General features: G+C 40.3%; 1 protein-coding gene across 2 annotated transcripts in view; it reads left to right on the forward strand.

Annotated features, from left to right (window-relative positions):
• Positions 1 to 17,996, forward strand: part of RNF130 (ring finger protein 130) — a 47,937-nt gene that overhangs the window by 28,960 nt on the left and 981 nt on the right. Inside the window, exons 5-9 of one of the 2 annotated variants that reach the window (XM_010197890.2) lie at positions 190 to 272; positions 7,144 to 7,240; positions 8,282 to 8,486; positions 10,528 to 10,621; positions 13,511 to 13,704. In XM_010197890.2, the coding sequence (XP_010196192.2) occupies positions 190 to 272; positions 7,144 to 7,240; positions 8,282 to 8,486; positions 10,528 to 10,621; positions 13,511 to 13,526 (495 nt within the window). In that variant the 3' untranslated portion in view covers positions 13,527 to 13,704. Of the gene's footprint in view, positions 1 to 189; positions 273 to 7,143; positions 7,241 to 8,281; positions 8,487 to 10,527; positions 10,622 to 13,510; positions 13,705 to 17,996 lie in introns of those variants that run through there. The other variant, XM_062002666.1, reaches the window with a different exon arrangement.

The following is a 17,996-nucleotide window of genomic DNA, read 5'->3' on the forward strand; positions in this document are numbered from 1 at the left end:
GAGGGGAGAGGTTTATACGTATGAGATTACTTTTCTTTCTCAAGCCATGTTGGAATATAATAACCCAGTCACTGGTTTTGTATCTTCTTGGTAACAGCCACTTGGCACAATGCAGTTCATGTACTAGTCACAACTACTTTTACATCTATCATAGCCTCAACTCTTGACTTTTCATTCTATTTCTTTCAGGAAACAGACCCAGACTTTGATCATTGTGCTGTCTGCATTGAGAGTTACAAGCAGAACGATGTTGTTCGCATTTTGCCATGCAAGTAAGCTAGTAAAGTTGCTTTATTTGGAAATTATTCTTTCTTTGTGCTCCTTTACTTCATTTCATGTAATATGTCAATTGTAATTTACAGACACATTTGTCAGATGTTTCCAGTCCTAATAACAGCAGTTTTATTTTAGACTATGATACCAGAAGGTATGAAGGTGGATGCTGGCACTGTTATGACAGTAGACATTAAACAGAAGATTATGATCTTGAAGATGGGCAGTTTGGGCATATCAGCAGTGGAGCTATTAAGATTGTAAGTTGGGAGGGGACGGGGGGGCAGTGCAGACTTAATGGAGTGGTGGGCAGACACAGAAATCTTAACTATAAAGAACCAGGTAGAGATGCTGCATTCTACACAGCAGACTTGCAACACTGGCTGCTGGTTTCTAACACAGTGTAGGAAACAAATGCAGTCTTTCCAACCTTCATACCTCCTCTGACATCATTCAGCCACTGTGCTATCATCTGTCTTTGGTCTCTCCAGGGCATTGTGTTCTTGGCTTGTGCTTGAAGATTTATACTTGCTGGATATTCTGCATGGGTACTTTAAATGTAACAACTTCCTTCTCTTTTTATGCCATTCTCTTGACATCTTCAGGTTTTCAGTTTGTTTCCATTCCACTTCCATTCTTGAGTTGTTTCAGGATGTTTGCCCTTTGAGATATGCTTTTAAGTGCTTTTCCACCTGGTGATCAGTTTTGATGAATTGTTACATTTTGGTACCCTTAAGCGTTAACAGGGACATCTTTGCCTTGTACACTGAAATGCAAAGCTTTCTCCTTATCTTCAGACATAAAACACCACATGTAAGCTAAATTATGTATCTATACAGATAAGATCCAGTAATTTGGTCTGTGCTTGATGTACAAACAGTGTTCTGCATGATACTCTAGAAGCAAAAAAATCATGGTGTTGGAGTTCAGTCACACAGCAGCAGAGATAAGAGATCATTATTGGTCTTGCAAGTCCTTCTGAGGCTGTTCTGAATAGCTGTAATATTTTTCTTCTATTATGTAATGAATTTCTATAATTCTAATAGGAAAACAGTATTATTTTCTGTCTTATTGGTCTAAATATATGTGCATTCTATTTCTGAAGCCAGCAGTTTAATTCAGTTCACTTTTCTCTGTTTTCTTTACCTTGATTCTATGATTCTTGGACTGTGGGACACAATGTCTTGATTTAGACTCTTGGTGTTGTTGTTTAGTTAATATAACCCACAAATGTCTTTTAGAAACTCCTATTAAAATATTTAGGAATAGAAGAGCTTGGTCTTAGTTCTGTAAAAATGTGTGAGCTTTTGGTCATACAGATGTATGTGCACTTCTTTTTTTTACAATTTGGTCACTTTTACTCAAAGATTGTGCCTTTGCCCTTAAAAAATGTACTCCCAAGTGTTAAGTAAAGGTTCCAGAGACTTGTGTCCTATATTGTAATCTCAAAGTAAAGCTCACCTATGTCACTTAAGCCCTAGTCTTTGATTCATTAAGTAGAAGATTATTTGGAAATTAGAGGAGGAAGTTCTGGAAACTTCACACCAGTTTTGGTCCACTAAGATGGTGATTTGATGAACTGCCTCTTAAGACAGCTTCTCTTGTGTATTCAGAGTGGTGCTGTGAGGCTCAAGGATTTGAACCTCCATTCCACAAGTCCCAGTCCTCAAGCCTTTCTCTTGATACTGAAAAGAGGTCTGAGGCAGGCCCTTGCCAACAAAAAGAAAATGAGTCTTCTTGTGGTAGGAAAACATCTTTTCCCACTAAGCATAAGGCAGAGCTGAGACTAAAATTCAACTTCTTTGGTTAAACAACTGTCACTGTCCAACAAATAGAGATATTGCTGTCAGCAGATACCATACAGACCATTTAACCAAAATCACCATTGATTTTTTTTTTTTTATTAAAAAAAAAAGACCATTCCCTTCAGACATCTTTGTGCTGCAGTCCTGCAGACAGGAAGCTCCCTGCACTCAGAGAGAGATACAGCTGCTTCGGGGATATGGATGAAGGTGCACATTGCTGCCATCTCAGCACAACATCATTAGTGCAATCTCCCATGCAAAGGAGATACCAAGGGTCTTGTGCAGATTCTTCTGTGTTCTGTTTTTCACAATAATAGAAGGTGAAGACTGTATGACAACTTTTATATTTACTTTCTACTTCTCCTTTTTAAATCTCACTTTTCATCAGCTTTGAGTGCAAAACCATCTTGACTAGACAGAAACGTGGAGCTGTATACTTTCCACAGAACACTTTTATATATGTAGATGAAGAGCCAACCAGTACCTACAGAAATGAGCCAAAAAAAATTGCCTTTAAGACTTTTTAGTCTTCAGCACCTGAGATGCTTCTATTCAAATCTTGTATTGGAAGTTTAATCATTTTCTATTTCCTGATACTTCAAGTTCCTATTTTACTGCAACATGCAAAGTTAGGTTTAAAAAAACCTAACACACAGGAGAAGAACTACAAAAGAGTCTCTAAGCCACATGAGAAAATAAATTGCAAGAAAACCATAGAGAAGATTGCTCAACCAAGAGGAAGCAAATGAAAGACTAGAAGTTTTTCTTACTGTGCCTCTTGAGGAAGCTTATAATCATTAGACAGTTGGAAATGGTTGACATATGACATCCATACTGCTTTCATCAATTTAAAAGTAGCATTTCCCTTTACTACCACAATTGTTCTCTGCACTTAAGTATGGTCTGTCCCTCAGTGTCTCAGCAGAGGTAAGTCTGGTCTGGGCAGACACACGGTAGGCAAAACCTACCAGCAGCTGAGCACATTGCACCTAAAATTCTGTAGTGAAACACCATAGTTGTGACGTAAAGTTCTGTAGCAATTGGGAAATTGTGGCCAATTTAAAAATAAACTGAAGTTAAAATGATTGCAAGCAATGCAGCCAAATTTTTATCATTTGTTTTGTGCTTCAGAGAGAAACATTCTGTACCAGCAGCCTGTGGACATCCCTATAGCTGTTAGTGCACAGAGGGCTAAGGCAACCCTCTCTGAGACTTACGAGCCTGTGGAATGTCTCTGTCTTTTGTGAATATGATTATGTAAGTTAAAAATAAGTAAAGTAAGCAGATGTCAGAAAGATTCCAGCAAAAGGCATTTCTTTGTTTGGATAGTTTTCCTGTATCATCACACTGCTGCATCTAGAAGATGAACGGGTACTAGGTGAAAAATGATCAGAAGGGGGTAGTGTGAAGGACTAGTGAGAGATAAGGGAAGGAGAGAGCAAAGGGGCAAATTAGAGTAAAGCAGAAGAGTGTGCCATTGGAAAAGGCAGAAAGATGGCCTGGGAAGAAAGGAATATTCACAAGGTAGGAAGATAATTAAAGTAGTAGTGAGTATGTAAAAATAAATAGCTTTTGAGCCAAATTCTCAATTCCTGTACTAGGCAGGAAGGGTGAAAGTGACAAAAGTGACTAAGCCACGTTTTCACCTGTCTGATTATCTGCACAATACCTCAGTGCCAACCTTTCTGCTTACTGGAGTGCTTCTTCACAACCCCCATTTTCTCTCCTATCTGCTTGCAAGGGCAGTCTCTCTATTTCCCCAGCAATACTGTGAATTTGTGGAAAGCGCTGAGGCTGCTCTCCCCAGCATTGCCCACTGGGTGGGAGACATGGTGCCTTCTTCCCTGAGGCAGCAAGCCCCACAGCTCTCAGCTCTGCTAGCTGGGATGGGCTGCTCAAGCAGGGCTGGCAGGAGCCATGTGCCAGCCTGTCTGGGAGGTTTGTACCCTGGAGCAAGGGAAGCAGCTGCCTCTAGCAATAGCCAAAGATGCTACTTTACAGCAGCACATTGGTCAGGTGCCTTTGGTGGGTTGCTGTAACTGAGACCAGGGAAGTGTTGTGAGCTCTTGGGAAATAGCACTTGTGAACTCGTTCAAACCTTTCTCCTTGTGTGACCCACGAATTCAGAGGCATTACACCACCAAAAGAGATTTCCAACTTAGCTTTTCACTGTGAGATGCTGTGAAGAAGCTGTGTTGTGTAATAGAGTCAGTGTTACAGTGCTCATTACAAGCTGGAGGGCAACTGGTTTTGGTATGCTGACAGAGTGGAAAAATCCCTGCAGGTCACCTGTTTGGAGTTAGACCTGCATTGGACGTTCCTGAATTCAGTGCTACCAGCCTGGCTGCCAGCCCTGCTGCTTTCAGCCCCAAGGCTGGAGAAGCAGCAGAACCTGTGTCACACTCATCTCCCTGGTGTGTGGTTCCTGGGGAAACATCATCAGCTGCCATGGCCTAGAGCAGCTCACTGGGAACTCTTCATATTTATGGTCTTGGAAAACAAGTGAGAGAAATATGAAGATGGTGGTTTATGGTAGCAGAAAATGTGAGGACTTACTTTGTCAGATGGAGTTTTTAAAGTGATTCATGTGTTTACTGTCTTCAGTGCTGTGTAACTGCATTTGAACTGTGGCAAGCAGAGAAATCCAGACAGAACCTGAGCCACGCTGATTGGATCAGCAAACTTTTTAAGAAGTAGATAAACTGCATAAGTAATAGGCAGAGCCATGCTGATCTAAATCAATAAATAACCTTTGGAGAGTGGCACATTGTTGGGTTTGTTTTTTTTTTTTTGAAACACATTAATAAATGCCCTTGAAGGTCTATGAAATAAAAGCAAAGAATTAAGAGGTCACAAAAATAGTTGAGCTGTCTTGGTGCATTTGAACTATATCAAACTGCTAATGACTCTTTAAAATAACTCATAATATTTAGCAGATGCATGTTGGCATCCTTATCAGTCGCCTGCTTCATTTGATCTGAGTGCTTCTACAGCACTGATTAACTGATAACAATATATTAAAGCTGTTTTCTTACTTCTGTGGAGTCTAGATGTCTGCTGTTTGCCAAAACATTAGATTTTCAGGTTGGTCCTGCTCTAACAAGACTTCAGAGACTTAAAAAGAAATCTAGGCAACTAAAAGCCATGATTTGCCTAACATAGAAAGTAGCATCTCTGTGTTTCAGAAGATATCAAACTATTTTCTCTCTCTCAGGATTTCTAAACATGATTTCTTGCAGTTTTATGAGTGATAAAGGGGATGCATTAAGACCCAGTCACAACAGGAGCGAGTCTGTGTTCTGTGCAGTGATTTGAACAGTAAGCACTGTACATACCCTGTCTCTCATGATTGCTGAATTGCTGCAGGACACAGGCCAGCAAAGTGACTAGCTGAGATCCTGTACATTTCTATGCCTGCAATATCTGGGATATAGATAAGAAAAGTTCTTCTACACCTTGTCCATCTTCTTTTATACTGACTATGCATATTTAGTACAGGTAAGATACATGGTTGTAGCTGACTGGAACCTAATTATGTTGATGTACTTTAGTCCTTTTATCAGCCTTAGTAGCCATAGACAAAGCACAATTATGTACTGTCTTTTGCTGTGTTCATTATAATATCAGGAGACATTTCTCTTGGGTTACCTTCCAGAGATTTAAATGAGAATTACTGTCTGCCATGCCTCATTTGGTCTCTGTGCCAAGGGACAGGGAGCAAAGAAATCTTAGACTCCATCATGAGCTTACTAAGGCACAGAGCAGCAAGTATAACCTGAGAAAGGAGGGGATGGAGAGTTTCTCAACTTTATGCTCCCCTGGGGGTGTGGATGACCTCTTGCAGACGGTGCTCACGCCTCAAATAGATGGCAGGAACTCCCTGTTCTGCCACTGCCCCTTTGCCGGCTGGTTTCAGAGCACAGCTCTTCCCTGGCTAAGCAGCCCTTCTAATTTCTGATCCCTTTTACAATCACCAGTCTGTTGTGTCAGATGTGCCTACTCTTACTGGCTTTTTGCTCTGGGTTCTTGTCACAGGTAGTTATTCAGGTTATGATGAGTATTTGCTAAAGCTATATTTATGTAGAAAGTCTGGTGAAACCCATTTCTGCAACAAATATTCTCTGAAAAATTCTTTGCTTTTTGAAGAGTCGAGGGGGTATTTGATTCCTTCAATTTAGATATGTTGTTTTAGACTCTGGATCATCTTTCGTTGTTACACTGGTGCCAACCCTGTTTGTCTTTTCATCTCTGAAAGATTCTTCTGTGATGACGGACATGTTTTCATAGAATGATTTCAACTGGAGGAGACCTTTAAGATGATCAAGTCCAGCCTCTGTCTTAGTCCTGTCAACTACTAGATCATTTCCCTAAGTGCAACATCCAACTGTCTCTGAAACATCTCCAGGGACGGTGACTCCAGCACCTCCCTGGGCAGCCCATTCCAATGCTTTTCAGTAAAGGAACTCCTCCACATATTCAGCCTGAACCTCCCCTGGTGCAACTTGAGGCCGTTTCTTGTTCTATTGCTTGTTACTAGGGAGAACAGACTGACCCAAGACATACTGGTTGTAGGGAAAGCTGCCTTTTTGCTTAGATATGATCATTATACAAGCCCTTTTAAAAGTCAAACTAAGTGTGGTTGGCTTGATTGCACTGACTTTTGCATAAAATTGACTCTTGGTGGATCTGTGCTCTTCCTACCCAATTTATGGCCAGATTCTACACAGAAATTGAGACAAGACTTTACACAAGGTTGTGGTGGGGACTTCATTACCCTAGTTGTTCTGCCCATGTGCATACTCATATCCACAATAAAAGAGAGGGGAAATGTTCCTCTTGTTTGTTTCTTCCTAGTTGAACTGTTAGTAAAGAGTTGCAACAACAAGCAAGAGGTTTTTTTTATTATTGTCTTATTGCAGTCAGCACAGAAAACTGGCAATTCTAGAATTTGTTCAGGTGACTTAATTAAGAAACTAGCTAAAAGGTTTTTTTTAAGTAGTTCTCATTGCATAAAATGGAACTGTTTGCAAATTAAATGTGTGCTTTGTCTGATTTTATTTTTTAGGCATGTTTTCCACAAAGCCTGTGTGGATCCATGGCTTAGTGAACACTGTACGTGTCCAATGTGTAAACTGAACATTTTGAAGGCACTGGGAATTGTGGTAAGTTGCACTGTTGTGAGCTCTTCTTCCTCCTGTGTATGACCCAAAACAGCAGGAGTAATTGTAGAGCAGAAGAGTGAAAGGGTGTTACAATTCCCTTACTCAGAAAGTGGGGTTTTAAGCAATTTCTTTGCTGCTGATTAAACTGATTTGGTGTTCCTTTCCTTCATTGGTCATTGAGAATATGTTGTTTCATTTGCATTTAAAACAATTTCTAATCTACTGGCAGTCTGTGAGGTTGTCTATATTCCCTTTTCTTCTTTCAACCCTTCTTTGTTAAATTAATTCTGTAAATCAAGTTGAGGTCTTCCATAGACACTCTGAAATTTATTGACATGTTAAAAGCCATGCCCTAGCCAAGGTCAGGGAGTTTTCCTTGAGCTGCTCATCACTTCTAGGATGCCTGAGAACTGCTTTTGTTGGCCAGTTCACAAAGGGATAGAAGTGAAGAACCTCAAAGAGGATTTTCTTAATCTTCTTCATATGAAGGGGGAAAAAAAACTAATGTGGAGCTACACTCTGTACAGGAGAAAGAAATGAGGGAAGAGAATAGCATATGAAGAGACTGTCTAAAGCAGCTTTTGAATCAAGCTGGTGAGAATTATCAGCCTTTAATATTTAGCTGTCCGTTGCAGACTTGCACATTTTCTAAGAAGTAGTTGCCAGATGTGTTGTGGATGGCCTGGTTTTGCAATTAATAACATACCTGGATTTTTTTGAGAAGGGTACAGCACAATTTGGTGCATGTCATCACTGCTCATGGTAGTAAACCATACAGACAAGGCTGTGATACAAGCATATTTGAGTCTCCCTTTCTTGATCCTTAATTCATTCTTCTACTTCTACTTCCACCTCTTTAAGGTGGACTGAAGGAGTGACTTTGGATACAACTTGCTAATTGATGTTTTTCTCTCCTGTGTGACCTGAGGACAGCTGTAGCAACTGAATTAAGAGTGTATGTGTGGTTTGACTTGATTTATATCTTTGCCACATGGAGAATATTCACCAGTGCTACATGGAATCACTTTTTTTTATCCCCAGCCAAACGTGCCATGTACAGATAACGTAGCCTTTGACATGGAAAGGCTCACCAGAGGCCAGCCAGCCAGCAGGCGAGCAGCACTTGGCGATTTTGCCAACGACAGCTCTCTGAGCCTGGAGCCCCTGCGCACCTCCGGGATGTCACAGCTTCCACAGGACGGAGAGCTAACGCCAAGGTCAGGAGAGATCAACATTGCTGTGACAAGTAAGTTTTCTTTGGCTTCCAGCACTGTTCTATGGTTTCCCTGGCATGTGGCACTTGCCCTGCTGTAGGTCTGTACAGCTCTGTGCTCCAGGGCCGTGGTGAAAGATTTCCCTGTGGGGACAAAGGTGACCTCGGTGCCTCTGAGGCATATGCTCCATATTGAAACCAATAACACTAGGTATAGCGGTGCCAACACTTCCATTATTAATGGTATATCCTTTTAGATCTGCATGCAAAAGAACACTGGATGAGCTAAAATGGCAACAAAATCACCCTCCTGAATTTGGTAACCAGTATGAGAAGGTCAACTGCCAAAACCATTCTTTACCCTTTCAGGATACTTTACGTGCGACAATTTATACAAGTATAAATATTTCAGCTGCTTACTATTTCTGCAGACATCTTTTCCCCTGAGAACATTACTCCTGGAATTCTGACATCTCTTAGCAGATGGGTTTTGTTACAAAATTTGTGAATTAAAAAAACATATTTGGTGTACCAGCGTTTAAGTATTGTCCAAGTGGTTTAAGACATCAGAAAACTGTTCCTGCACTGCTTGCAAGCTCTTATTCATAAGAAGAGCATGGGAAATTTCCACTGACTGGAGTTGTACCTAGGCTTTTTAATGGATAATAGCACCATGATGAATACAGTATGTGTGGAATTGCATCATTTTTCCATATGCTGTACAAGTCTCAATATGATGCATGAATGGTTGTTTTTCTGGCTGAATTTCAGAGATAGAATCCAGGCAGTACAACACCCAGGCAGTCTAATTTTCTCCTTGTATTTTGGTTATGTACATCTGTGATATAGATTTTGAGCTTAGTGACACTGTTAGCCACTGATACATATGTAAGAGGCAGTGTAACTGATAAAATCCATTGGTGTGAACTTTTAGATGCTGAAGCAAAGTCAATGTCTTGCTAAAAAAAAACCCCTCATCTTATGAAACACAGTCTGTATCCAGAAATGCCCTGATCTGAAGTAAAAATCCACATACAAGACCTAAATTCTTTACCAAGCCAGTATGTCACTTCATCACACAATGTCTGATTTCTCATTCATCTCGTATTCAGCTCTGTTGAGCAGAGAACAAATCTATTGATGTGCTGCTTTCCTTGTCATGGGTAGAGGATCTCTGCAGTTGAACTGAAACTTCTCACTACTTGGTTTTACAGAAAGTCTTTTTACTGTCTGTTCCCCACTCTAGTCCTGCTCTGGCACTGATGGAGTGCCAGGGTAAAACAAGAAATAATCAACAGCAGTTCATTCTGACAATGTTTATAAAATAAAGCTTTAGAAAAGGCTGTTCAAATGTTTGGGTTTTATGGATGACACATGCATTCTTTGATGCATGAGAGTTAAACCAAAAGCCACATTTGACAAACGTGTTTGTATTCCAAAGGATTACCATGTACCAAATTGATCTTGAGGAAGGAGAACTTTGAATAGTGAACATTCTTTAATAGTGTTCTTTTTAATGTGTCTGTGTATTCATTGATGTTGTATTCCTGTCTATTAAATGGAAAATTCTAGGTATAGTTTCCTCAAGCTATCCTTTTTTTTTGTTGCTGCTGTCTTTTTAACACTATAGCATTTATTAAAGAGGGAGGGGAGCAGACACAAGTGTGAAAGTATATGGGGTATGTTTGTGTGAAGAGTCGCATCTCAGCAAGTCTAAACCAACCCTGACAGTCTTCTTTTTGACTTGGGGGGTGGAAGAGATTTCATTACATTTTCCCTTGTTCCTGCATTTCACTTTACATTGTTAACTAATCTTTCTTTATCACTAACCCTTGGGCTCAGCTGGGAAATATTGTTGTGCCATGCTTTTCTTCCACACCTCTCTCCGCTTCTTCTTTGCTAGCCTTCTCCAGTCAGTAACTCTGTGGCTAACCTCCTTCTGCTTCACCTCCTGGTGCCAGTCATGGCTTAGAAGCCTCTTGCCTTCTGCCAGTGGTGTTTGAGGGAAATATTGACATCGCTTTGACATAAGCCTTCTCCCACGAGTGATTTCCTCCCTTTCCTTTGTCAACAGAAGAATGGTTTATAATTGCCAGTTTTGGCCTCCTCAGTGCCCTTACACTCTGCTACATGATCATCAAAGCCACGGCTAGCTTGAATGCTAATGAGTAAGTAAATACTCAGATGTTTCTATGTATTTCTGGTGGGTGTGTGCTGTGGATAGCATTGGGAACAAATGCTGAAATAATAGTGAAGGGGAAAAATGTGGTTTTCAAAGAATCAAATGCCTTTCTTGCTCTTTTTCAAATGTAAGTCGCTGTTAATAGTAGGTTCCAGGGTAACATCTAAGATCCCTCTTGTATTTACCTGGGTTGTCTGAGGAAATCTCCTTGCCAAGTGGAGACACAGAATAGGGAAAATGAGATACTATTTATTATTAAGGTTTTGATCAACAGTCTGAGTAAGCATGAGATTTCTGCCATTAAATCCTCGTGTTCAATATTCTCCTGTCAGGGCCAAATATTACTGCCATTGTTTACCTTTGACCATTTTCCTTTAATTTCATTGTCAGTTGTTGTTTTTTTTTTTTAAAGTATTGGCCCACTTTCAGCTAGGAAAAAGCTATTTTAATTAGAAGCCTACCTTAGGAGAGGGAGAGATGAAAGCAAAGAACACACTACTGTTTCTTCTCAAGCAAAGAGAGCAGAGCAGCGTTGTGGCTGCTCGTTTTGGTATGCTTTCAGAATTGCAGTCCAAGGAGTGCTTGCAAACATCCACTCTTTCTGAATTCTTACAGATGCCTCCTTTCAGACAGACTGGACAAGAAATGACAAGCATGTGACTTTCAAAGTCTTTTTATAGTTCTGTTTGTGAGCAAACACAAATCTGGTCTGCAGATAAATTAAGTAGGCACATCTGGCTGTTTTCATCTAGGTGTGTGGAACATCTGGGCTTGTGATATGTATTTAAGCATAATTTATTTATTTGGGGTGGGAAAGTGTCAACATCTGTCACTGTCTCTGAAAGTCTTGACACAACTGAATTTCCATTAACATGTTGACCTCTTAGCAAATGTGAAGTGAGATTCAAAGGCAGTCTCCTGTGCAGCCTGGAAATGTGGCTTTATAATTGGGGTTTTTTGAGATGAGCAAGAAGTGCTTTTTTTACTTTTTTATTACTGTCTGGAAAGTATAAGGTGTCCTTATCAGTGAGGTGGGAGCACATCTAGTACTCTCCAGGGCAAAATTTCAGACACTTTCAAGCTAATCTTCTACAGGAGGTTCCATAATAAGTTCCATAACAGAGGCTTTGGTCATTGTGGACCTTTGACTACCACTAATTTGCAAATCTTCCTTTCCTCCTTTTTTTTTTTCCTAGATGTTAATTCCAAAATAATAAAGAAGAGTTTTAGAACTTCAAATGGCCCTATTGAGTCTTCTCATTTTCTTTTTTTTTCCCCTTATTTGTCAAAATCTTGACGTTGCAACCATCAGTCAGCAACTTGGCAACACAGATGTAGCTGAACATAATCAGTCTGCACCAAAATATAGCTTGGGAAAGCATGGAGCAAGAGGAGTTGTGAAACTGGAATGTCTGCATTTCTGGGCATTTCCACATTGTTAGGAAGAAGACAAAGGAACTTGTAGCCCATGGAGTATCATCCAGATGCGGGGACTGATAACAGCTGCCTTGCCTTGCAACTCTTCCTTTTGTTGTCTTTTGCTCAGTGGAATCTGGGTCTATTTTTACTGAAAGGGTGAGCTGCTTCACCTTGGCAGAGAGTTAAGGCCTCCAGTGAAGTGTTTTTACAGTGATGTTCCCTTAGTACAAATAAAAGGCGTGCTGATGTAAGGAGGAGTGATAGGAGTGAACGTGAGAGTGTATACGAGTGTACACTTTGAGGCAGACTTAAGAAAACTGGCAACCACAGAAGCCAGAGCTGTCAAAAAATTCCTTCTTCAGGTAACCAAGTGACCTAACTGTAGCCTTTAACCTCAACAGCTATTCAGCTGAATCCTTTGGGATCTAAGCAGCCTCTACAAGTGCTGCTAGATTCTACTACTTGTTTTATACAGTTTAAAATGTATATGTATGAAATTAATGCTTAGATCTATTATTTCATTGACACCGTATGCTCCCCAGGGGCAGATACAGCATTTCCTGTGCTGAATAGCATTCAAAATAAATGGCAGCTGCCTCTCACTGTCATTTCCATTAAATATCATAACAGCATACCTGCTTTTTATGCTGTTCTCCATATAAACAGCAATGCTGGCATACTCTACATTTATTACAGTAGTCTTTCAAGAGGAAGCTGAGGGTTTTTCTTAGCAGAAAACAACCGTAGCAAGAATGAGGCCACATAATGTGCTGACGCAAGTAAAAGGTCATTGTGGACATGCCACATTCTGGACATTGTGGACAGACAAACATTCTGCATTAAAACTCATCTGAACACATATTCTTTTTTTTTTTCTGTCATTCTCACGACTTAAATAGTTCTGGAGTTGTGTATATGTGTATATCTAACTGTGTACCTATTTCTGTGTGTGTGTGTATGTATATATATATATATACACACACACATATACACCTGCATTGTTAAATAGCTCCTGATAAAATGAACATTGTCTGAGTGATAAGAAAAATAGGGAACCAGCTGCTTTTTCTTGGTCTCATAATATTCAGGCATGGTTACTGTTAAAGGAATTAGGGATTTAAAGGAATAAAAGAAGTGAATTTTCATTTACTTCTTAGGGAACGGTCAGAAATTACTGCGTAGCTGTGTTTTGAAGTCCAAAAAGCCCAGATGTTGGATAGCAACACTTAGAGAAAGTATTCAGTAGCAGTTGGAGTTTCCTCAGAAGCTTGTAAATGCTCAGCTTTGGCTGTCCTGTCTGTTTTATTGGTCCTGTAAGAACACTGTAAGGAGTACAGCCCTCCTCCAGCCTTGTATAGTTAGTCATTTCTCACTAACTCACTTTTACAGGATTATGTATTTTTTTTGTATTGGCAGTATTAACTTAAATATTTTGTTCCTTTTTTCTGCCCCACAGAGCAGAATGGTATTGAAGAAACGCTTTCCAGCCGATTGCCTTGGAGAGAGACACCTATTTTTATGCATCATTTATGGATCATGCAGCACAAGCAATTATTTAGTACATTCTATTTTTTCATAAAAATTTGCTGATGCCAAAGCTTTGTATTGAGGAAAAAGTGAAGAAATAAAAAAACCCCTTTAATTATGAAATCTTACTCTGTGAGAACTTTATTTTCCTTGGACTTTGTGTGTTAGTGCTTAAGTCTGACAGCCTTTTGTAAATTTTATGAAGTGCCTTATTTCCTTTGAATGATTTAATCTCTGCTGGTCTGTATTCTTCTCCTTTCATTCTCGGTCATGTAGCGAGTGGTGCCGTTCTTGTGGTGCCACCCAGCACTGGAATGACTAACAAAAGTATTATTAGCAATCACTCCATACCAACTTGTTAAGGAAAACAGCTGGGCCAAGCATGCTAGTGTATAATGGGCTTACTGTGACTCCAGCTGAGAATTAGCTTGAAATAAGAACTCTGTCTCCGTTTCTCCTTCTGTATCGCGCTGGGAGGATGGATTTTTGTCTTCAGGTCATGCATTGCTGAAGACTTGCATCACTGTTTTCTCAACATATAAATCATAAACCTTTTCTGACTTTTGCTTTCACCGCCACCCTTCTTTCTGATAAAAGTGAAGCTGCTCTAAACCACTTCTTCCTTCCTAGTACTGAATGGAAAGGTAGTGTTTTCCCCACTGCCATCTGTGAAGTCTCCTTTCATACTAGTGGCTGGGGTTACTTGTCGTTCTAATTCAGATCATGAAGGATTGATAATGGTCTTTACTGTGGTGTAGAAACTCTAGGCAAACATGTCCCTTCTTGCTGTGGCTTTTCTACTGGTGAGGAGGCAGAGGGAAAACATCTCATCGCCGTCCTCACTCGGGCTGTTTCACATACATGTAACTTATGCAAGCAGTGCGTGAGTAATTTCACAACAGTCGGTTAAAACACGTAGGAAGATCTGACTGGCAGCCAAGTGCTGATGCTTGAGTTAATGAGATGGGTAGATAAAGGTAACAAATCGGTAAGGAAAATAAAACTGACGGAAGTTAAAACCTGTTCTGTGTTTGGTTGGTTTTGTTGTTTTCATATGAAGATTTAGACATTTGAAAATACTTTCCAATTTAATTAAGTGAATGGAGAGAACCAATTTTACTGTAAGGTGTTTGTAATGTATGGGCAAATAGAAAATGTAGTTTAATTTTATTTTTATGTATAGGCACTTCTAGAATTTAGGAGCACTGCCAGAGTCTACATTAAAATAGTTTCTTAATTCTTCTGTCCAGCAGGCTTCAGCTGAGAAGGCAGCTTTTATAATTAGATATGAAGTATGTGATAGCTTCAGTGCATTTAATAGAACTACTCTCAGTGTGTCCTTGTGAAATTTTGAAAGAAACGTGAAAACAATCAATAGAGCAGTAAGTGCTTTTTGAAAGGCTGGAAAACCCCATTGGACTTACTCATGAAGGGAAAAAAAACCCTCTCTCCAACACTCTTGTGTCTGAGGACCATCTCTTTGTAAAGTCAACTGAGTATTGTTGCCAAAAATGGAGGGATGTGGTCAGAGCATGGTTTTAGGATTCAGGCTGTGAAACAAAAGGGTGACTTTTTTAATCACCTGTCTCTCAACAGCAGTAATAAAACTGGTAAGTTTGTGCTTGTCTCCTGAAACAAAAACCCTGAAGTGCTTTTTAATGCTGTCAGGAGGGATGCGCTAGGACAGTCTGAACGGTGTGGTGACCCTGATGCAAAAGGCACCACAAACAGTTCCAGTTCATGCTGCTTCTGCAGAACAGCAGCAGAAGGAGAAGTTGAGTGATATTAGGAACAAAATGGTTGACAAAGTTTCTAGTGCATTTCCCTTCACAGAGGATTTAAATAACTTGCGGCCATCTTTTTTTAATATTTCTTTTGAACCTCTAACAACTGATTCAAAGTGGTAATAAAAATACAGAGTCTACTAGGTTAGTTACAGCTAAGGCTAGCAGTGTAAGTTTGTCCTGTTAATGAAATAAGTATGTTCAAGGATGGATTCTGCACCATCCCAGAAACTCCATTTTTTTACTCTGGGTAGGCACAAGGAAATTCCCAAGGTTTTTGTTGCCTGCCATGATTGTAGATATCCAGGCATAAAAGATGAGTCACTTAACTCTCATATGCATAATCTTAATAGTAAGAGGAAACATCTTTCCAGATGTTGCAAAGATGGCAGGACAAGGCTGACAGAAGACTGTAACAGGGTGTAGTTGGAGAGGGAGTGGCAGTGCCTGGCTAAACATTTGGCTTCGAGGAAGTGATTCTCTGTGAGATAATCCTGCAATGGTGGTCCTTAACTGAAGGTGTGTCTCAAGTTAGCATGTGCTCCAATCAGATCTCCACCTTAAAAGGTCATTGTGCTGGAGGAGCTATGGAGGGACTGCAGTTGATGGGAGAAGGTGGCCTAATTAGTGACAGGGGACATTAAAATACTTGGAAAGAGAACACCAGTTGATACTCCTGATGCATCTGCAATGCTATGGCTGTGTCTGTTGAATTTTTGGCCTTGGTGTTGTGCCCACTTCTGTAGCATCCTAGGGTAGGCAGAAAGATCAATTCCAGGGTAGGGTGTTTGTTTTCATACTCAATACAAGTTTTCTGAGAAGTTCTTTGCAGGATCCATTTCTGTACATTAAAACTAAATGCAGGCTTACCATTTTTTTTTTCCACAGGATAAATCTTCCTCTTTCTTTTTGAGTGTAAAATAGGAAGAAACAGGTTCATGAGCCGAATTTAGACCTGTGGATGTTTTTACTTGCCCTTAAAATACATTTACTCAGTGAACTTATGAACTGGACTGATGCCATGTGTGTAAATGAACACTAGCAGTTTTCTGCATGAAGATGAGCATGGCTGGGTCACTGTGCCCTGTCGACTCTTTCTCTAGGTGTAAGTTGTGGGCAATTATACCATCCTGGTTATTAGAGCACCTGAAGCTTGAGTGCTGAAAAGCATTGAGCAGCAGCTGGGTTTTCAGCAATGGACAGAAAGGTAGAGGAGAGACTACAGTTAGGAAAAGTGTGGACAATGTGGCCCAAAAGTGGTATGAGAGCCAAGAGATTTGTATCTGGATGGAAACGTGCAGCTTCCTGGAAGTGAGTGGCTTAAATTTATTCTGCCAAGAAGCAGGAAAACCTTACAGTAAAGAATTTGAGAGGTACTGGATATACAGTGGCTTTTTCCAGACTAATTTAAAATATTTGTTCTCAGATGACCTCTCTGCCTGTTGATTAGATCTCCCACTCGCCTGCTGGAGTGGAAGTCTAGGCACATACAGGGGAAATGACAGCCTGGGCTGTCTGCTTCCTAATCCCTTGTTTGATTTTTGTGTAATAAAAACAAAAGCAACACCAAGCTGTTAGAATCTCCTTTGTTTCACTTCAGCATTGGTTGTTCAGTATGTTAACATGTCAGGGGGTGGAGGAAAGGGAGATGAAACATCCAATGTCCATGAGTTATTTCAGCTACCAGCTGGAACTCCGTCAGCAAAGGTTAAATGATCTCAACCCATACCATGTTTTGAGGAGAATCTTGAGAAATGGGTTTTATCTGGTTCCATTTCAAAGTAGGCTCAGGTTTTTTGTTTGAAGCTAGCCTATGATCAGCTGGAAGGGATAGTTCCAAGTTTATGGTTCCCTCAAATACTCAACCTTTTTTTTTTCAATTAATTTTTTCCTTTTAAGAATTGCCCAGTTTTAGAAACCCATCCATGTGGGAGAGGGTGCAGAGCTAGAAAATGGGCATTCCTCATCCTCTGCCAACTGCTTCTGCAAAGTACGTGATACTTCTCCCAAACACCTGGATGTATGCTGCTGGCAGAATGAGCACTTCATGCTGTGCAATGAAGCTGCTGGTTTCACTCTGGTTTCAGTTAACTATGAGACCAAAAATAACTTGCTTATGGGAACTTCCCCTTCTCACTGCAAATGGTGGAGTGGCTGCATGTGCTGGCTTTTGGTGATAAAAGAGAGGTTTGGAGGGGGTTTAGGGAACAGGCCTCTGCCTTGAGCACAAAATTCATCTTTACATTTGCTTTTCCAACAGTTCTATAGATTTGATCGTAGCTCTAGTTTTTCTTTTTAATCCTAAGAAGGACTTCTGCTTTTTTTCTTTTCTGAGTCTCTGTCTTTTGCGTGATTGTGGAGGGAGAAAAGGTGTCTTGGATCACAGCAGCTGAATTCTTCCTCTCTTTGCATCTTTCGTAAGCTATTTATTTCAGAAGGGCATAGGCTGGACTCAAAATTTGGCAAAGAAAGGAAGGTTTAAGCACTTAAATTCTGCCAGGGCTAAAACTGCAATCCCCTAAGCGTCTTGCTCCACTGCTGCCTGACACTGGAGGCACCTTGGTTTGCTAAGTGCCTTGTTGATGAACTTGGAAGATTTTCAGTTGCCTGCAATTTGGCTCATGTGGCTGC

Source organism: Colius striatus, chromosome 9, assembly GCF_028858725.1.
Source record: "Colius striatus isolate bColStr4 chromosome 9, bColStr4.1.hap1, whole genome shotgun sequence".
Taxonomy (NCBI): domain Eukaryota; kingdom Metazoa; phylum Chordata; class Aves; order Coliiformes; family Coliidae; genus Colius; species Colius striatus.